Below are 20,092 nucleotides of genomic sequence, written 5' to 3'. Positions count from 1 at the left end.
GATGCTTCTGGGCCAAAAGTTCTTGATGAAATCAAACGTGATCCCGAATCTCGCACGTTCGATTTGGGCAGAGCCAAAAACGAAGTTGAAGGCAGTTCCCAGACGAGAGAAGATGTAAGCAAAGTATTTTTTATTTCAAGTGCGAATTATAATCTTCCAGACTAAGATCACTGTCACTACTTTCCCTGGAGACCGTCAACATCTGAAGCAATTGTTTGCCTCTTGTGGAAGACATAACCTTGGACTTAGAATGATCGTCAACAAAACTTATTAGAGTTTCGTTTTGTCTCTGTGATTCTCGATCTTTGAAATAAAATGTTTGGTGAAATTTGATTTCCATGAAATATGTCAATAGTTTACTGTTTTGTTGTTACTTGGAAATACTACAATATGGAATCTCGCTTGAATTGTTTATAGGCTCATACAGGCTCATGCATTTTTTTCGAACAATCTGACCTATAGTTGTCTGTGGATCTGGAAAATCTGTGGAATTTGTACTCTGGTTATTCAAAGTACTGTACTCCTTTTTCCAGGAATTCATGGCACGTATCCGAACTTTCTTTTCGAAATCAGATTTCGAAAGAAAGTTCGGATTTTGCTGGAGTTTCCGCTAGCGATAATTAGTGATTTGGATAAGAAATCCAAAGGTGTAAAAAGTTGGTACAGTACTTTGAAATACGGATTTTTGAAGCTTTCTAAGGTATGGAAACTGAGATTTTTTCGGGTTTTGGTTGAAAAAATTGGGCATTTAAGACCAACAACTCTGCTTCTATTGAATTCTCCCATGCTTTAAATATCACCTCAACTCTGAATTTCAACGGTCTATGGAGATGAATGATTTGAAAGTTTTCAAGATCAAACAAGGGGACTTGGGAAGGTCGTTTTTCTAGCATTTTTACCGAAATTTCTTCACCGAGCGTTTTTGAAATTTGGACCAAAAAATCTCAACTTCTCGAGGTTGTTTAGTTGATGTCCCGATTGTTGTTCTAATGCTAATGTTATGTTCTGACAATCAAAGTTTTTCTTCAAGCACACATATCACACGAAACTATTTATTCCATACATAAAGTTTAAATAAAATGTATGATTGAGAGAATAATAGTGAAAAGTGTCCCTTTTGCAGTAACTGATGGCTTGCACATCAGCCCAGTTGAAGCTGTACAGTTTGATGCTGGCATTCCTTCGACAAAACCAGAGCTTGACAACTTTTCTCTGAAAAAACAAATTTTTCGCCAGAAGTTTCTCAAATTACTTACTCTGGGCCCAAAATACACTGAAAAGAACCTTTACATTTACTATGAATGCATCCAAGTTTCGTTTGAGGTGGATACGCGTTATACAGATTCAGTACCTGAAAATGTTGAAAACGTTGAATATATTGATGTTCAGAGAGAGACTTACAACTCCATATCCATCAACTGGAATTGTCAACGTCACGCCTTGCAGTTTGCTTTGCAATAATTCCATGTCTTCGGGGATCTCACTGATATAGTTTTCATATTCGTGACAACTCATAATCGACACACGATCAATAAGCATTCGATCGAACGTCTGCAAATTGGGAAAAATTTAAAAAAAAAAAGAAGATAATAAGTATAAAACCAATTCATGCATGTTAGATATAAAAAGTGCCTTTGCGACGTCTTCGCGGAGGTGATTATATCTCATCAACAAATCATTTTTCTCTGTTTCCGACACTTCATAAGATGCTTCTACCGAAACTATAACAACATACTTTTGTTTAAGCATTTTCATTAAACTGTAACGTACCAAAAAATAATCCCAAGAGCACTATGTAGATGTGCATCTCCGTCTATTCAAAATCGATTGTTATTGTTATGTTTGTTTGAAAACTACTTTGGTAGTCTATTTATACAAAATGCTGACATTAAAAAAAAATACAAGGTGGATAGTTCACGCAGACGAAAGTGTAGAAATAGTGGGCACAATGACCGAATATCATGATTTAAAAATTCATTAAAAAAGTACTGAATTTTATATGATTTTCTGAAAATTGATCAAACCTCGTTTTCCCTAACTCGTGTTTAAATTGCCGCCGATTGGATTTGTCCGATGGAGCGCGCTTTCATTATTTTTATTCATTTTTTTTCTTATCGTTCCACTGATCTAGGCTCCCCGTCGTCAAAGCTCACATTTTTGTGATAACCTTATAACTTTATCAACCTGGTGTCAAATCATTGAATACACAACAATAAAATCGTTCCATTTTTATTTGAAAAATATCAATATACTATGCTAGAAGAGCTAAAAGAATGCAGAAAATGTAAGGCATTGTGATCAAGAATTTCGATGAGAATGAAGAAAGATCATTGGGATCCATAAAAACGAATTGTTGAAGCCGGACCGCGTGTTTACCGCAACTGATGATAGCTTGTTTGAGAGTTCTATTGCTTTTCGCAGGATTGGTAAACATGATAGGTGCCTAAAAACAAATAAACTGAAAGAAACTTGACCTCTGGACACTTACATCAATAGCCTGAGAAACAGCTGTTCTTACCATTGCTCTCACAACTTTTTTGTTCACTTTCTCCTTAGAACGGATAATTTCCGCATTGATCAAATGCACAACATTCGAGTCGACTTTCTCATTTATGGCTGCAATCTGGGTCTTTTAATAATTTCATTAACAAATACAAAAAACTAACTATCGATAACGGATGCTCTATCCTTAGCGCTCAGAGCTACTGTGGTATTGCCTTGTCTATAGTCTGTCTTGATAACCACCGCTTCTTTTATTGCTTTTCTTCCTAAATATAGTGCATACAAAATGTTCAGTTTTATAATTTAATCGTTACCTTTGCTATTGTTGTACGTTGCCAACGTTATCCATTCCACTTTGATTTCACATAAAGTTGGCTCGCACACAACAAACCAAAAAACAAATGGCACAAGGAAAAGAATACAGCGAAACATGTGTTCTTCTATTATCGTGATATCGCTTCGTTGGTGCGCTTCAATTGAAGTAAACCGGCAATTGTTGAATTTTTCACCAAGTAATAATTCTGTCTGAATTTCAAGGTCTTTTATAGAGCACTGTCACTTGAGACGTGAACTGAAAAAAAAATTATTGGAAAAAAAATAGAAACACGATTTAAATAGTATATATGCATTCAAGCATCAAAAACTAGAAGTTTTCGCAACTAAAAATTGTTGTTTAAGCACGAATCTGTATATTGGCACAGTTTAAACAATTTTGGATGTTCATTTTCAAATTACAATTCTTGTGGAACTTTTTTTTTTAAAAACAGCTAACACTGTAATTTCAGTCAACTTTTGACCGACCTGGAATCCTCAAATTCAAAACTTCACAGCACCAGAAAGCTTTGATTTATTTTACCAAAGATTACCAGAAAGCATATATTCGACTTTAATTGAAGAAATATTTCAGAAACTACAAAACGTTTATTCCAAAACTGAGCAAAAATTCACAGAAATCAAGGTGAAACAAAAAAGCACAACTCCTGAATTATTAGGTTCGAAGCTGTCAGCCATTGTTTAACGGGAGTACAGATTTCACAGATTACATATCCACTTGGACATGGCAAAAGTTCCAAATAAATTAATATAGGAACTCCTTGATTCTCCACAAAATAATAGTCATCGCAAGTTACAAATTATCTGAAATCTGAAAATTCCGTACTCAATATCATCTTTAACTGCACAAGGTTGCACAAGTTTGAGCAACGACAAGTTATTCAAAACGGTATTATCATCAGCTGCATTGTCCAACCAGAGTACAGATTCCACAGATCAGTATAAGCCGTTTAGGCTTAGTTTGAGTTTGATTTCAGTTCCAACTGGATAATCCTCGTGAACCACAAGACAATGCGCATTTTTCCAATTGTTGTAGAAGAGAAGCGAGAAGTGATTTAATTTTATTCATTTCACTCACCTTATATACTATGAATACGTGGCTACGTGAACCAATTAATGAATTATTACAATTAACATTTGTTTCTGCTTTTTTTAAAAAGATTTTCGCGTAACAACGATAAAGAATTGAAAGCAGTCATACTTAATGAGCATAGTTCAGACCTCTCACGTCACTGAAAACAAAAAAAAATTCATTAAGATGGTTGGGGCCCCAAAAAACAATGTGTCTCGTTGTAGGGGCTGTAAAGATCTAATCAAAAAGGATTCCCACGGGGAAGGATCATCATAGCAGTACAGCAGTACGTTTTGTATGTGTAAACACCTCCTTAATAGAGCTAATATTTGAATATAAACATACAGTGCTGGCCAAAAAGATATCCACTTTTGGTTTTTTGTGTGTAACTTTTTTCTAAGTGGTTATTTTGTTTTGAAACTTCACCACAGTGTTCACAAAATCTAAAAACACAATATTCATCAAAAATGTTCAACAGATTTTGAAAAAACTTCAGAAAAATTCAAAAAAATCGAAAAACTAGAAATATTGAAAAAACCGAGGTTGCAAGGAAATGACAATTAAAGTACCGGAATATGAGCAATTGGATTTAAAAACAACATAATTATGCTTAATACTTTGTCGCGTATCCGTTTGCATCAATAACAGCTTGACAACGACGTGGCATCGAGTCGATCAGCTTGTGAATAACTGACATGGGGATAGCTTTCCAAGCGTTTTCCAACTGGTTGAATTTGGCATCTGCATTTGAAGCCCGAATACCTCCAAGACGTCTTTCCAACTTTTCCCACAAATGCTCTATTGGATTCAAGTCCGGAGACTGACTTGGCCAATCGAGCAAATGCACATGACGACGTTGAAACCAGGAACGCACATGAAGAGAAGTATGCTTAGGATCGTTATCCTGCTGAAACACGAAGCCACGGCCCACATTTTGAAGTGCCCAGGGTCGCATTGTAGTTTCAAAGATGTTTTCGTATTGAAAACGATCCATAATGCTTTGGATTCTCCTTAGTGGGCCCATGGAAGTGCTGGTGAAGCACCCCCACACCATGACGCTCCCACCTCCATGCTTAACGGTTGGGCATTGATACTTTGGAGAGTACCTAGAGCCAACAGGACGACGTACCCAGGAATTTCCATCACTCCCGAACAAATTGAACTTGCTTTCGTCAGACCAGATGTGTTTAGCCCATTCCTGACGTCCCCAACGAAGATGCGCTTTTGCCCACGCAACTCGAGCCATGCGATTTTTCTTACTGATGAACGGTTTCTTGACTGGCTTTCGTCCGTGTAGTCCTGCTTGCTGTAAACGTCGACGAACAGTTCGTTTACTTGGTACAGGTTCATTTGGAGAACTTATAATCATTTGAATATCCGTGGCGGTCCTATGCGGATCTTCTCTTGCTGATCGGAGGATGTTGCGATCCATCCTATGGGTTGTCACTCGAGGCCTGCCGGGCGAGATTCTCAAAGCGACGGATTTCTAAACATTTATTATTAAAAAATAATATTTTTCGAACTCACCTCAGTTTGGTACTTCTTGATTACTTTCCAAATAGTCGACGGAGAACGTTGAATTTGCAGCGCGAGCATTTTCGTGGGTATTCCTTGTTCGAAGCCAGCTACAATGGCTTTCTTGACGTCCAAGGAAAGATTTTTACACCCAACAGATTTTACCATACCTTAAAAATAATTTATCAACCAAACAAATCCAGTGCAACAAACAGAGTGCGTTTTATTGATAATTCAAAAAAAAATAATGAAAATTGGAAAAACGAAAAAATCAAAAAATTGAAATAAAATTCAGAAAAAATCGATAATCATGTAATGTTTGGTCCGCAAATTTGCGTAACATTTCGCTTTATGCACACGGAAAAATTCAAGTCAAATGGATGCTTGAGAAAAAAGTTACACACAAAAAACCAAAAGTGGATATCTTTTTGGCCAGCACTGTACGTGATTGGGTCGTAAACGTGTGTCTCTTAGTGGGGTGGGTGACGATATGTTGGCGGCTAAATTTATCTCCCGCCAAAGAAAATTTGAGAGGTAAAGGAGAATATGAGAAAAACAATAGCTGTAGGTAATTGATGAATAAATTGGATAATGTACTGAACATTTTATATTTAACGGTGCCTTTTTGGTTCTATTGTTATTATCTGACAGGCGTTTCATAGTGGTAAATGGAATATGAAGAAAAGAAAAGCAAAAGTTATTAGAAACCGATGTTCAACTTTTTCAAAAGTTCGTTCGATAGGGTTTATTTTATTCAAAAAATAAACAGAAAAAATTCATAAAGCCGTTTTTTTAGATTTAAAAATTTAATAAACACAAATTTTTGCTGAAAAATTATATTAATTGCCGCTATGTCATAGTTTTTGCTGCTTGAATGCATATATACTATTTAAAACGTGTTTCTATTTTTTTTTCCAATAATCTTTTTTTTCAGTTCACGTCTCAAGTGACAGTGCTCTATAAAAGACCTTAAAATTCAGGCAGAATTATTACTTGGTTAAAACTTCAACAATTGCCGGTTTACAATTTATAACAGACACGTTTAATCGATGCACCATGTATGCTCAATGAACACTGCTCATACAACTTGTTCGCACTTTTCAAATCAACATAAAACTACAAACGGCTTCCCACACAAAATGTAAATTTCAAAAAAAAAATTTTTTTAAATTAAGAAGTTTTAGATAGACGATGGACAGATTCCACAGATCAGAGCTTGCAGCTTCTTGCTGTACATTGCCTGAGCCAAGTTATTCAAAACGGTATCATCTTGCATTAAAAAGTATTACAAATCCAATTGAACATGCCCATAGACCATTATTATAAAATGATAAAAATTTCAGAATCGCGAGACAAGAAGCATGTCCAATACGATAGATTAATCAATTTCTCATTGATAAATAATAATATTAATCTGAAAAGGGGATTATTTAACATTACTATGATTTGCCACAAATCATCAATAAATATTCCACTTTCTTGCAGGATCAGAGTACAGATTCCACAGATCAGAGCCATTTTCTCATGGACTATCAGCTGAGCCAAGTATCATCTTTAAGCACGACGTTGCAAACCAAGTGAGCACCACAGGAGTTGTTGAGCCATTGACAGAAGCAGCTTGTCCCTCAGAACGAGCAATGATTGAATTTCACTCGATTTTTCATATTTTAAAGCAACTATTGATGTGGAGTAGCTATGTGGCTACGTGAACTATTTTTGATTATTAATTGGCTTAATGTATATAGTTTAACACGTGTTTTATTATTTTTCAACTCACGCAATTCTTGAAATTAAAATTTGAGAATGTTTTTATTACGCGGAAATGATGGTTCCTTATCAAATTCTGCTTCTTGCATTTGTCGTGTGCCTGACTCTGTTCAATGTGTTGCTGTGGAGCAAGTCTAATTACGGATTTTATGGTAAGTCACCTATGACAACTGAATGCCAATGGAGCTTAATTTTAGAGAAACCAAAAGAAGTCTTACCCTCCGGAACTGATCAAGAGTTGTTGCTGGATATTCAAGACAAAATCAATGGACTAATGCAGACACGCAAGACTTCACCAGAGTTCCAGTCACTTTTTGCTGTAAATCAAAATATTTTTTGCGATTTTTAACGCTTCCCGTTTCAGGAAATGAAAGCCTACTCAACTGGACAAGTGACAACTAGAAAATCCGTTTTAGGCCAAGTTTCCAGCGCCGACCAGTTTCCTCTGTTATACGGAGCTCTTGCTCCAGAGGTGTTTTGTCCGGAAAAAGTACGTGTTGGAACAATTGGTGACGGAGGAAAATGGGTGTGTAATCCGTGGAATGTTCCCGAAGATTCGGTGTAAGTAAATAGCGGAAAAGTTTTGGCTGCAGTACTAACAAATTTGATTCAGATTGTTTTCTCTCGGGCTCAATAATTATATTAATTTTGAAGAAGAATGGCAGAAGCTGAATAAAAATCGCAACATTTTGTATGGATTTGATGTGGTTTGTGAAACCGCGAATTAAATATTACATCCGGCATTTTTTTTAGGACACACAAAAGGATGAGACTCTACAGTCCTACTCCCAAATCCGAGGAACCGCAATGAAAGCTAAAATTTCTCCGGAAACTAGCATTGCTCTGAGTGCTTATACAATTTCCGACCTTGCCAAGCACTTCAATGTTTCAAAGATTGAGATTCTAAAAATCGATATCGAAGGTGCAGAGCTGACTTGTTTGATACCATTCCTGAAGAACTACGAAGTTTGTCAAATCTACATTGAAATTCATGGAGGTGCTCCGGAACATGCTCACCTTCTAGCACAGATTGCTCACTTGGGATATCGATTATTTTCATATGAAGTCAATGGATATGCAATGAATGCTTGTGAATATAGCTTTATTCATGAGAAGTGCGTTGAGAAGTATGGTGGATTGAAAGTTGCCAACTATTTGGACTTTGAGAACTGATTTATTTTTGTTGTTTAATTGCGGGATTTAATTTAATGAAGTGTTAAAAAAAGTTATTTTCTGATTACAAAAAAAAAATTCTTTTCAGAATACATCTGATAATTTTTATTTTGTAGCCACTCAATATTTTTTGCAATTAAAAAAAAAGTTTTGGTAAGTAAATGTTATGTTATTTTATGTTATGCACAATGGTCCTTGTTACGTGTTTCTTGCTATGTGATAGAACAAAAGTACCTCCAGAATTCTACAACAATACAACAATGCAAAACAGGTTAATTTTTCAAACTTTCATTTCACATAACGCTAACCATACAATAATTGCAATAAAATTCAAAAAACTACAAGTTTATTCGTTCAGCAAGTTTCCGCTGTTGAATGGAGGAAGCTCAGTAAGACTTTGTTGATTTCTGTTGTATGTTAAGTATAAAAATGTATCAGTCACCAGAAACACGTACATCAATATTAACATTTGCCAGTTTTCTCTGAAACATTGGGAGCAAAATGGTTAGTTTAAGATGCAGCACCTATTGATCCATTAATAAAGTTTTCAACTAATTTTAAGTCGCCTGAAAAAAAAGCCCGTGAACTTCTTATTCGGGTGAGCGTTGGCGATAATAAATTTGTTGGAATAAAACGTGATCTTCGAATAAAAATCAAAAATCCAGCTCAATTCCATAACTGCTCAAAGACCCATCTTATGCTAGATGGGCACTATTTCCAGGTTAGTGCAAATTCTTAGCTCTTACATTTTGAGCACCAATTTCAGAGCTTCAAGTACTTTGACCATTTGCGTCCTCAGATCCTACAGTGGCTGGCTCCAACGAATACCACGACGTTGAAAGCAATAAGTTTGCTCCCGGTGTTGGTTAGAAGAGAGTTCAAGTAAATTTAAATTTATAAAAATTATCTGATCAGATTATGTTGTAGAATCTGTGTTCACATCCGGCGAGGCGATTTCCAATTCGACGGGGTTCACGAACCAACAGATGCTACATTCACCAGAAACGCCGTAGACTACCTAATCCGGAAATGTAATCCTTGTTTTTTATTAGCCTCTAGAACCTAAGTGTAAGTGTATTACCCACATTTTCAGATCAAAGTTTTCATCCAAAAGTTAGTGTAATAGTGTTAGGAAATGATGAGAAGTTTGCGTACACTATTTTTGAAGGTAAGCTAATAACTGGTAACTAGAATCCCCAACGTTGCCAATTTTTTTAGATCGACTCTACAAAAATACAAAAGTCCAAGTCGTTAATGCCACGGCTTATAATTATACCAAACCTGAATTTTCTCCTAACTATACGGTACTATTTACTTTAATTTAATGAGTGTGCAAAATTAATTAAAATCACACGTCATCTATTCTTCGATTAAACTAAAAATATAACCGCTTAAAAAAGAAGTCACGTTTTCCACATTTACAAAGGAGGTGGAAATTATAAAATTTAATTATTCCTCGCAATCAGCAGGGCTTCTTGTTACGTGTATCAATGGATCCATCAAAATCTGCAAAATTTGTACTCTGATTGGTTGATTTAGCTGAAGATTATACCGTTTGTAATAATTGTTATCCGTGCGAAAGCTGCCAATAACTATGGTAAAGGTCATGTTTGAAACCACATATTTTCAGATCAAAATTTATTTTTACTCTTGGAGATTTGAGGTTTTGCCGGATGTTTATGTCATTTACTATTAAAGCAAAGCTTATCCAATCTGTGGAATCTGGACTTTAATTTTATCACTGATGCTGAAGATGATACCGTTTTGAATAACTTGCTGAAACTCCGACGAACTTCTTGTTATGTGATCCATGATTTTTTGTGGAACATCGTAGTTTGTGAAATACGTTTTGATGCTCAAGTGGCTCTGTAATCTGTGAAATTTGAACTCTAGTTATTTGATAAAACCCTAGAGGATGCTTTGAACAATAATATATTTTCTTGATTTTTAACTGTTATTGTTATTGATGTTAAATATTTGAACTTTGAGCTTGGTTACAACTACGTGAAGCTCCGCCGAGCAGTTGGTATACACTTCCCGGGCTATATGATTCACGAGGCAGTGTAATGGTCTGATATCCACAAAAAATGGTTCTTCCTCCTTAGATATGCGTCCAAATCTGCTTATAAAGAGGAAACCGCTCACAAAACAGGTAGCTCATACAAAAAATTACCGAATTTCTCAAATAAATGTCAAGAGTTACAGGCTCCAACTTTCTCCTAACCACTTCCGACTGCTTCTGTGATACTAAAGTTGTAAAAATTGGAAAGTTAAATCCCGAAAAAGGCTTCAGTGCTTTTCAGTTTGTCCCGGGGACTAATGATACTGTAATTGTGGCTTTGAAGACTTCAGAAATTCCAAAAAATCCGCCCGGAGGCACATATCTTGCCACGTGGATTACAGTTTTCCGTACTGATGGAACAGTGATTTTGGAGGATCAAGAACTGGAGAAAAATGTGAAATATGAGGGAATTGAGCTGGCAAATGTTTTTAATTGTCTGTGATACGTTTTGAGATCCGGTTAGAATGAAGACACATTATTTTATTATTCACTAGGCTCGTTCAACACTAAAATAAAATTTTCAGAAGAACATTTTAAAACACGAAACTAAATAACGCTAGAAATGCTAAAATTACAGAAATCCGAGCTCCCGAAGATACTGGGGAGCCGGAAAATTGCACCGGGAAGTGCTCCACCCGCATTTGGAAACTCAAATTCTAAAACTCAAATATAATTTGAGCATGATTATCGTATTTCAAAGTCGATGAAATTTAAAAATTTAACCGGAGAGAAGAATCTAACCAAAAGCTGTTATTTTCAAAAATTCAAAAGTACCGGAAAATCATATGGAGTCATTCTTTTTTATTTCAAAAAACTGCTCAGCATGTTAAAAAATACCATAAAATACCAAACAATGTTTGCTAGCTTGTACGGAAGTTTATTTAAAAAAAAATGCAGAATTTAATCAAAAGCTGAAACTTTCAAAAATTAAAAAGTACGAGAAATTCATATGAAGTCATTCTTTTTTATTTCAAAAAACTGCTCAGCATCTTAAAAAATACCATAAAATACCAAACAATGTTTGCTAGCTTGTACGGAAGTTTATTTAAAAAAAAATGCAGAATTTAATCAAAAGCTGAAACTTTCAAAAATTAAAAAGTACGAGAAATTCATATGAAGTCATTCTTTTTTATTTCAAAAAACTGCTCAGCATCTTAAAAAATACCATAAAATACCAAACAATGTTTGCTAGCTTGTACGGAAGTATATTTTTAAAAAAATGCAGAATTTAATCAAAAGCTGAAATTTTCAAAAATTAAAAAGCACGAGAAAATCATATGGAGCGATTTTTTTTTATTTCATAAAACTGTTTAGCGTGTTTAACTATACCAGAAAATACCAATTAAAGTATGCTAGCTTGTACGGAAGTTCATTTAAAAAAATGCAGAATTTAATCAAAAGCTGATATTTTCAAAAATTAAAAAGTACGAGAAAATCATATGGAGCGAATTTTTTTTATTTCAAAAAACTGTTCAGCATGTTTAACTATACCAGAAATTACCAATTAAAGTATGCTAGCTTGTACGGAAGTTTATTTTTAAAAAACGCAGAATTTAATCAAAAGCTGTTATTTTCAAAAATTCAAAAGTACCGGAAAATCATATGGAGTCATTCTTTTTTATTTCAAAAAACTGCTCAGCATGTTAAAAAATACCATAAAATACCAAACAATGTTTGCTAGCTTGTACGGAAGTTTATTAAAAAAAATTGCAGAATTTAATCAAAAGCTGAAACTTTCAAAAATTAAAAAGTACGAGAAATTCATATGAAGTCATTCTTTTTTATTTCAAAAAACTGCTCAGCATGTTAAAAAATACCATAAAATACCAAACAATGTTTGCTAGCTTGTACGGAAGTATATTTAAAAAAAAATGCAGAATTTAATCAAAAGCTGAAATTTTCAAAAATTAAAAAGCACGAGAAAATCATATGGAGCGATTTTTTTTTATTTCAAAAAACTGTTCAGCATGTTTAACTATACCAGAAATTACCAATTAAAGTATGCTAGCTTGTACGGAAGTTTATTTTTAAAAAACGCAGAATTTAATCAAAAGCTGAAATTTTCAAAAAGTAAAAAGTACGAGAAAATCATATGGAGTCATTCTTTTTTATTTCAAAAAACTGCTCAGCATGTTAAAAAATACCATAAAATACCAAACAATGTTTGCTAGCTTGTACGGAAGTTTATTTAAAAAAAAATGCAGAATTTAATCAAAAGCTGAAACTTTCAAAAATTAAAAAGTACGAGAAATTCATATGAAGTCATTCTTTTTTATTTCAAAAAACTGCTCAGCATCTTAAAAAATACCATAAAATACCAAACAATGTTTGCTAGCTTGTACGGAAGTTCATTTAAAAAAATGCAGAATTTAATCAAAAGCTGATATTTTCAAAAATTAAAAAGTACGAGAAAATCATATGGAGCGAATTTTTTTTATTTCAAAAAACTGTTCAGCATGTTTAACTATACCAGAAATTACCAATTAAAGTATGCTAGCTTGTACGGAAGTTTATTTTTAAAAAACGCAGAATTTAATCAAAAGCTGAAATTTTCAAAAAGTAAAAAGTACGAGAAAATCATATGGAGCGAATCTTTTTTATTTCATAAAATTGTTCAGCTTGTTCGATTGTACCAGAAAATATCAAACAATGTATGCTAGCTTGTACGGAAGTTTATTTTTTAAAAATGCAGAATTTAACCAAAAGCTGAAATTTTCAAAAATTAAAAAGTACCGGAAAATCATATGGAGCGATTTTTTTTTCATAAAACTGTTCAGCATGTTTAACTATACCAGAAAATACCAATTAAAGTATGTAAGCTTGTACGGAAGTTCATTTTAAAAATTGTAGAATTTAATCAAAAGCTGTTATTTTCAAAAATTCAAAAGTATGGGAAAATCATGTGAAGTGCTTTTTTTTAATTTTATAAAATTGTTCTGCATGTTCAAATATACCAGAAATTATCAAATTGAAATTATCAAAATACATGAAGCCCCTATTTTCCGTTATTGTCTGTGATGCTTTTGGAGACTTGGTTTTAATAAAAACACAATATTTTATTATTTACTAGGCCCGTTTTACAAAAAAAAAGTAATTTTTTTCAGAAAAATATTCTAAAACACGAAAAATGACACTAGGAATACTGAAACTACAGAAATCCGAGATCCCGAGGATACTGGGGAGCCGGGAAATTGCTCCGGGAAGTGCTCCACACGCATTTGGCCGACTCGGTTGCGGGCGTAATCCGCTGAGAAACCGGTAACTCTCTGAAAATTTGAATTTACTAGGTTGGGTTTTGTGCTCCGCGAGCAAAATATTGAATTATTGGAAAGTGATTGTTGTTGTTTGAAATAAAAAATCAAATAAAAAATTACATTTAGAGCAATTTTCTAGCTCTGTGAGCAAAATTGTTTTTTTTTTAAATTTGAGTAGAAAATATTTTGGGCTCGCTATCATGGGCTCACAATCAGTTAAGTTTGCTCCGCGAGCAAAAATTTTTCAGAATATTTCAGGTTAAAAATCTTACATGAGAAATTGCATTGATTTGGTTTACATCCGTATCCACCCATTTGATATGAGTAGTCATATTTTTTGGTCCAATTGATCCTTTTGTAGGCCATAAGTCGTGACAGCTCTGTTGGGTACTCGAGCACACGCAGAGCCCCACAGCTCCGCGGGTATGGCATAGGAGATGGTCGTCGTGAGGTCTGAAAAACCACATTTGGAAGTTTTTGGGGAAAAACTGAAAAAATGTACCGTATACTGTAATCTGAAAAATCCTCTGCACATCCAGATAGGAACATAGATCGGCCGTCAGAGAGGAGGTCTGAAATATGAATTTTTCTTAAATAAAAAAAGGATTTAAAAAAATGTGTGAGAGCTCACAGAGCTACAAAAGTGCTGACTACATTTTTTCAGCTTCAACATAAGTATGGGAAAATTTGGTTCTCGGCTCGCGGAGCACACTTTTCTAAAAATTCAAAGTCTCTAATCGAATTTTTACAAAAAATAATATGCATTAAATTTTGCATTTTATTTCTCTAAAAAGCTGCTCCAAATGCTCCAAGCAAGGCTGAACTCTTCAACGGTAATATTTTCAATTTTTTCTCAGGGCTCGCGAAGCACAATTCTCTAAGTTAGTCAATATGGGTGTCAAACATGAGCTGAAAAATTCAGAAACACAACTTTTCAAGTTATAAATATTTTTTCTAAATTTTAAGCAAAATTTTGAAGAAAAAACTCACAGGAATAGCAAAAATCCGAGTGGCAAAATGTGGGGTTTGCACATACAAGTTTCGAGTTGATAAATGTGAAAACGGAGCACGAGAAGCATTTCCTAAATTTTTTTTTGCTGAAAGACTCAGAAACTTAGAATTTTACTCACCTGAGCTCCTCTTTCGGGTGAATTTCAAAAGCCAATGTGAATAAAGGAAGGAGAATCGGTGGAAAACGCATTTTTGAACTGAAAAACTACTAAAAAACTGCCGAAACTTGCAAGAAAAAACCGAGAAAAGTTTGTTTTTCACTAAGGAGAAGCATCAACATGTTATAGAGATGGAAACGGAGCAAAAAATGCTCCGAAATTGGGGAAAAGCAGAAGAAAAATGTCAGTTGGAAGATGAGAAGGAAGCGGGGAGGGGGAGGAAAGGGGAACCACAACCAAGATCATATAAATAACCAAATAAACATTTTTTTTTTGCATTTTTTTTGGGAATTTAAATTTTTGAGGGCGGAAAATTGCAGCTTTCGAGGTCAGTTTTTGAACGATTTCTATTTATTTTAAGTTTTGAAACTTCAAAACCATTTCAGTATAGAACAGCTGGAGCATATTGAAAAATGCTCGCGGAGCACAAAATCTATATGCGATTTAACAATTGGTAATAGATTGTTAAGTTTTGAAGTTTTTTGGAATTTCGCTTGCGGAGCGCAATATCCGAAAAACTCCAAACCCAGCTTTTCAGTCTTTCTGATTTTTTTTTTGCGGAGCAACATTTTCAGAGCTCACAGAGCACACCTTTTTCTCATAATTTTGTTTTCTCAATTTTTAATGTTTTTTTTTTTGATTCATTGTATTCAACTTAAATTAGGCTTTTGAATAAGTATCATTTTTTGAACTCAGCTCGAATTTTGCTTCAAAATTAGTATAATCGACTGTTTCATTAGGTTAGAAACAATTCGAATTTTGCTCGGCGAGCACATTTTTTAATGCTCGCGGAGCACAATTTTCTTTATGTTTTTCATAATTTTTTCATAATTGGTAATCCAAGCTATTATCTATTCGACTTTTTTAAACTTCAAATAGCCTGAATTTTTAAAAACAAAAATTTGGATTGGCTCGCGGGGCCCCAGGTTTTCAGGGCTTGCGGAGCACAAAATCACACTCATATAAGGTTTTTTGCAAATTTGCAAATTTGCAAAAAAAAATATTAATTCGAAATCTCTGCTAGTTTTGAAAATATCCTGGAACTTTAAATCCTAAAAATATTTTTCACAAAAAATTTTTCGCCAAAAAAAGAAAAAGTAAAATGAATTTTCCGAGAACAAAGGAAAATCGTAACAAATCTAAAACCACAATAAAAACAACGGCAAATTTTCACACTTTTTATCTTCATAGAGAGATGTATCTGCTCCCCTACCAGTGGTCCTTTGGGGAGGCGTCTGAAGCAGGGGTTGTGGGGGTGCTTACGAGTTTTTCCATAAGTTTCTTCTTTTTTTTTGAGACAAAAAAAGAAAAAAAAAGGAGGCGCTGAGAAAAATACATACGGAAATTTCATTTTATTGCTTTTTCGTTGAAAACACATACAGAGACAACAAAAATTTCAAAGAAAACAGAAGGAAAAAGTAAAAGTGTCTATCTGAGTGTCTGTAGACGTTTGGGGCTCAAAATTAAATTTAAAAAAAATCGAGGTTGTGAGCTTTGATTTGATACCTACTGTCTTGGTTGGCTGTGTGAACCAGTTCTAAAATGCTCCAAATCTGATATTTAACAATTATAGTAACTCAAATTGGAATCTTCATTTTATCAGCTTTCAAATGAGTATAATCATGCCTGTGGCGGAAAAAATGAGGATTTTTGCTCATGGAGCACTATTTTTCAGGGCTCACAGAGCACAAACCCAAATCTGGACGAATTGAGGATCGTCCGCAAGCAGGTTTTATTCAAAAAACGATTTAACCTGTAGGTTCGAATTAACTAGCCAATTTTCTTTAATTTGGCACTAAACTTGCCTCGGATTTTGCTACGTGAGCCCTGAAACTGGGCTCTGCGAGCAGAAAACTTCTTTTTTTTTTAATTTTGGCACTCATTTAAAAGCTGATAGCCTGAATATTATGAAAACTTTAATAAAACCGAATACATCCCTTTTTGGAGCAAAATTTGTTCCAGAAACTTGGGCTCCGCGAGCTCTAGAATTTTTTTCTAACAAATTAACTCATAAAATAAAGTACCAAAACAATTCTGACAAATTAAAAAAGTCTGAGCTTCAAAAAAGTAACAATGCTCGCGGAGCCCGTGTAAAAAGTTTCGGTGAAAAAGTTTCGAAACTCTCAGAAATTCATGGGAGGATTCGCATTAAAAATGAGATGCGAATTCGATTTGGAGCTCCTCGCAAAGAGCAAAAGTGGCGAAAAAAGGGAGGGAAATTTAGGAATTGTGAGAAAACCCCGTAGTGGGGGAGGAAGAGCTTTGAAGAGGCACTACTCTTCAAATATGGATATTTGAAAAAAAGTTCATTGTTCTAGTTTTCAGGTTTTTTTGCTCTGAGTTTTCGAAAAAAAAATCTTTCAAAAGCTCAGAGAACCTATGTTTCATTGCAGAAACTTTCATGATTTTGTGTTTTGCAGAAAAGAGGTAGAGTGTAAAGTTGGGCTCCGCGGAGCTCGTGGAGCCCATCAATTTGAGGAAAAGTGAGGTAAACAAACATTCGTTTTTGAAATGGAACCTTTTCTTTTTTTCTTTTTTGTTGTGAAAAGACAAAGGGATTCTGTTTTTTTTTGGGTTTTGTTTTTTTTTTTGGTTTTGTTTTGTGCTCATAAATGCTCCAGAAAAGTTTTGAACCTGAATTTTGCAATTATATTTTATACAGCTTCAAAATATGTATAGCCATGCATTGGTATAGAAGTTTTAAAATGGTTGATTTTTGGCTCGCGGAGCACTAATAAAAAAGATTGAAAATGCTCCAAACTTGAATTTTTTTGAATTTTTATCACTTTTATCACAACCCTTGTAATTTGTGCTTTCAAATAAGTTTAATCATGCATATGTATGAAAATTCTGGTTTTGTGCTCATGGAGCCCAGAACTTGCGGAGCACAAAATGTTGAACGAGCAAGTTGGATGTTATATTAACAAGTGTATGAAAAAAACTGTCCAAAAAACTACAACTTGACTGGTTTTGAAAAGTTGCACTTTTTGCTCGCGGAGCACAAATTTTGAAAAAAAGCACATAAAAACTGATTATGAGTCCAATCAAAGCTCGTTAAATAAAAAAATTTACAAAATTTTCAAGGGTAAATCTAGGACATTTTCTAAAGGCAGTGTAACAAAAACAAGGCAATTCTTCATTAGGACACTTGCTCGGAGTTCAACTAATCCCTCTACAAACCCTCTTTTTCCCAGTTACCTCTTGGTCTTTGCTTCTTAGTAGTTAAGCGCCAGGAGACCAGAATAAAGCCTGAAAAAAATCTGAAAAAATTTTAAAAAAACTGAAAAACCAACAAATTTATATCAATTTTCCAATGAGCAAGTTCACCCGTTTCAAATAAGTTCCAAATAAAAAAATACACATTTTCTAACAATTTTCTTGAATTAGAGTACTTTTCGATACGATATTTGGCTGGAGGTTTGCGTCGGCTCGAGTTTGCCGCCGTCGACCACTTCGGATTCGCTTGGTCTCTCGGATACATCGAATTGTTACCTGGAATTTGGGTTTTAGAGCTCGCGGAGCAACTAGTACATTATTTGAAATCTATTCTTTACAGGCTTTAAAATAAGTATGTATAGTTATGCCTAATTTCAAAAAATTGAATATTTTCGCTCGCGGAGCACACACTTTTTTGAGATTTTTTTAAAGCCTGTTTTTGAAAAATTTAATAGTTTGCTCGCGGAGCACAAGCTTGCAGGGTAGAGAATGGTTTTTGAATTTAGTGGAATTTTTGATATTTTTTATCTTTGGATTTTTATTTTTATTTCACATTGCAAAAAAATAGACATTATGGATGCTCTATTAAATTTTGTATTTGTAGAATTTTTAACTTTTTTTGGCTTACCTCTAACGCAATTGCTCCGGCGAGTGTCTCAAAAAGTCCGTAGATACTGGCATAGAAGTATGTTTTGATAAGTGTAGGTGAGAATAGTATTGCGAATGATACTGAAATGCTCTTTTGAGTTGACAATATTATTAGGTACAAACTTATGAAAAAAATCAAAAAAAACTCACCAATAGCCAATGTGACAATCCTAACCGCTTTCATCACAGCATACGGTAGAAAATACCCGGGCTTCACATGCCTCAGAGCCACCGTATGAGCTACGTAGAGAGCTACAGTAATACCAACGCCGGAGAGCAGGAAAAATGAGAAAATTACACCGGAAAATACCAGGGATTCTGAAAATTCATAACTTATTGGTTTTCAAAGATTAGATTTTTTTTTGAGTTGAAAAACTCTTTTTTTCAAATTTCAAATTAAATTGTGCAATTTTTAATTTCAAAAAAATTATTTCATGGTAAATTTTTGATATTCTTACCAATAGAAAACTGCCTAATACAAGCATGTAAAAATACATTGGCACTGATCAGAAGTGGTGCTGATATCCAAGCCATTTCCTGAAAAAAGTTGGATGGAACAGAGTTTTTCGTATTCTTCAGAAAATCAGCTTTGAAATAAGTATAATCATGACTAGCTACAGATTTTTTTGTTTGAGGAGCACACTTATCAGGGCTCGCCGAGCCGAAATTCAAAAATGGGCTCTATGGGTGTCAAAATAATGACTTAAAACTTTGAGTTTATAAATTAAACATTTAAAGACTACAAATATAACTTTGCTATGCAAATACAAAATCCTGGCTCGCGGAGCACATTTCTTCAGGGCTCACGGAGCCTATGCCCCAAATCTAACTAATAAGGGTGTAAAATTGAAGCTTTACCTGCAGGTATACAATAATAAAAAGTGTGTGGAGTGAGGAAATGGCGTGCTCGTGATTAATATCCCGCGAACTCATTTCTCACATCTTGCAGGGGGAAAAATTGCAATTTTTGTCGTGTTTTTTTCTGAAAAATTCAAATTTGAGGTACAAAACTCACCAAAAAAAAATTACAGACAGAAAAAGAAAAAAATTCCAAAAAAAAACAAAACAAAAAACTCTGCGTCCCAGGTGTCCGATTACGTGCAGGAAAAACATGGCCGAATGTATGAAAAGCGGCGGCGGGGGGAGAATGCGAGTTTTTTTTTCCTTTTCCGTCGTCTTATTTTCTGAGCTATTCATAAAAATAAACATAATAATAATATGTATTTATTTTCAGATTGTCCTTGAAAATTGGAACACTTTTATTCGATTTTACAGCTATAGTTTGTAAGAAAATGTATCCAAGGATTGATTTTAAAATCTACAGTATTAAAAATTTTAAGCTTTCCAAAAAACAAAAATTTTTGGCCGCGCCGGGTCTCGA

The 20,092-nt window shown here is 34.3% G+C and overlaps 6 protein-coding genes, 1 non-coding gene and 2 pseudogenes across 10 annotated transcripts; 4 read left to right on the top strand and 5 right to left on the bottom strand.

Annotated features, from left to right (window-relative positions):
- Nucleotides 1-1,041: 1,041 nt before the first annotated feature.
- Nucleotides 1,042-1,807, bottom strand: F46F5.15 (the record flags this gene model as incomplete). 2 transcript variants are annotated; one of them, NM_061409.2, is made up of 5 exons in its annotated part: nucleotides 1,042-1,212; nucleotides 1,257-1,351; nucleotides 1,402-1,551; nucleotides 1,603-1,721; nucleotides 1,771-1,807. In NM_061409.2, 5 exons carry the CDS (start codon nucleotides 1,805-1,807, stop codon nucleotides 1,071-1,073), a joined length of 543 nt encoding a protein of 180 aa, NP_493810.1. The 2 variants fall into 2 exon arrangements, with proteins under 2 accessions (NP_493810.1, NP_001305219.1); NM_001318290.3 differs by lacking the exons at nucleotides 1,603-1,721; nucleotides 1,771-1,807 and having other exon boundaries at nucleotides 1,071-1,212; nucleotides 1,402-1,539.
- Nucleotides 1,808-2,163: 356 nt separating this feature from the next.
- Nucleotides 2,164-3,008, bottom strand: F46F5.16 (Signal peptide containing protein). Its single transcript, NM_061408.2, has 4 exons — nucleotides 2,817-3,008; nucleotides 2,667-2,768; nucleotides 2,489-2,616; nucleotides 2,164-2,443 (listed from the first exon to the last, which is right to left on the bottom strand). The coding sequence occupies exons 1-4, from the start codon at nucleotides 2,932-2,934 to the stop codon at nucleotides 2,252-2,254; spliced, it is 540 nt and encodes a 179-aa protein (NP_493809.1). The 5' UTR covers nucleotides 2,935-3,008; the 3' UTR covers nucleotides 2,164-2,251.
- A 3,605-nt stretch (nucleotides 3,009-6,613) lies between these two features.
- On the top strand, nucleotides 6,614-7,151 carry Y39F10A.6 (Ovule protein; the record flags this gene model as incomplete). Its single annotated transcript, NM_001318313.2, has 2 exons — nucleotides 6,614-6,704; nucleotides 6,766-7,151. The coding sequence occupies 2 exons, from the start codon at nucleotides 6,614-6,616 to the stop codon at nucleotides 6,960-6,962; spliced, it is 288 nt and encodes a 95-aa protein (NP_001305242.1). The 3' UTR covers nucleotides 6,963-7,151.
- A 91-nt stretch (nucleotides 7,152-7,242) lies between these two features.
- Y39F10A.3 (Methyltransferase FkbM domain-containing protein) lies at nucleotides 7,243-8,411 on the top strand. Its single transcript, NM_061406.3, has 5 exons — nucleotides 7,243-7,341; nucleotides 7,387-7,508; nucleotides 7,554-7,750; nucleotides 7,803-7,896; nucleotides 7,943-8,411. The coding sequence occupies exons 1-5, from the start codon at nucleotides 7,245-7,247 to the stop codon at nucleotides 8,360-8,362; spliced, it is 930 nt and encodes a 309-aa protein (NP_493807.1). The 5' UTR covers nucleotides 7,243-7,244; the 3' UTR covers nucleotides 8,363-8,411.
- A 513-nt stretch (nucleotides 8,412-8,924) lies between these two features.
- Nucleotides 8,925-9,530, top strand: Y39F10A.2 (annotated as a pseudogene). The gene is made up of 4 exons: nucleotides 8,925-9,083; nucleotides 9,129-9,244; nucleotides 9,290-9,393; nucleotides 9,456-9,530. Coding segments are annotated over exons 1-4 (454 nt in total).
- An 833-nt stretch (nucleotides 9,531-10,363) lies between these two features.
- On the top strand, nucleotides 10,364-10,866 carry Y39F10A.5 (annotated as a pseudogene). The gene is made up of 2 exons: nucleotides 10,364-10,514; nucleotides 10,568-10,866. Coding segments are annotated over exons 1-2 (450 nt in total).
- Nucleotides 10,867-13,465: 2,599 nt separating this feature from the next.
- nssp-11 (UPAR/Ly6 domain-containing protein) lies at nucleotides 13,466-14,913 on the bottom strand. The gene is made up of 5 exons (NM_061404.4): nucleotides 14,809-14,913; nucleotides 14,669-14,760; nucleotides 14,181-14,250; nucleotides 13,951-14,131; nucleotides 13,466-13,690 (listed from the first exon to the last, which is right to left on the bottom strand). Exons 1-5 carry the CDS (start codon nucleotides 14,877-14,879, stop codon nucleotides 13,538-13,540), a joined length of 567 nt encoding a protein of 188 aa, NP_493805.1. The 5' UTR covers nucleotides 14,880-14,913; the 3' UTR covers nucleotides 13,466-13,537.
- A 1,099-nt stretch (nucleotides 14,914-16,012) lies between these two features.
- Nucleotides 16,013-16,134, bottom strand: C08G5.9. Its single transcript, NR_050820.1, has one exon. It is a non-coding gene; the product is annotated as an Unclassified non-coding RNA C08G5.9 (non-coding RNA).
- Nucleotides 16,135-18,131: 1,997 nt separating this feature from the next.
- C08G5.6 (7TM_GPCR_Srx domain-containing protein) lies at nucleotides 18,132-19,693 on the bottom strand. Its single transcript, NM_061403.6, has 5 exons — nucleotides 19,570-19,693; nucleotides 19,170-19,248; nucleotides 18,862-19,029; nucleotides 18,692-18,792; nucleotides 18,132-18,339 (listed from the first exon to the last, which is right to left on the bottom strand). Exons 1-5 carry the CDS (start codon nucleotides 19,642-19,644, stop codon nucleotides 18,214-18,216), a joined length of 549 nt encoding a protein of 182 aa, NP_493804.2. The 5' UTR covers nucleotides 19,645-19,693; the 3' UTR covers nucleotides 18,132-18,213.
- Between the last annotated feature and the right edge of the window lie 399 nt (nucleotides 19,694-20,092).

This window comes from Caenorhabditis elegans, chromosome II (assembly GCF_000002985.6).
Source record: "Caenorhabditis elegans chromosome II".
In the NCBI taxonomy this organism is placed as follows: domain Eukaryota; kingdom Metazoa; phylum Nematoda; class Chromadorea; order Rhabditida; family Rhabditidae; genus Caenorhabditis; species Caenorhabditis elegans.
Note: the sequence above shows the minus strand (reverse complement) of the source record. Positions and strands in the feature narration are given on the sequence as shown.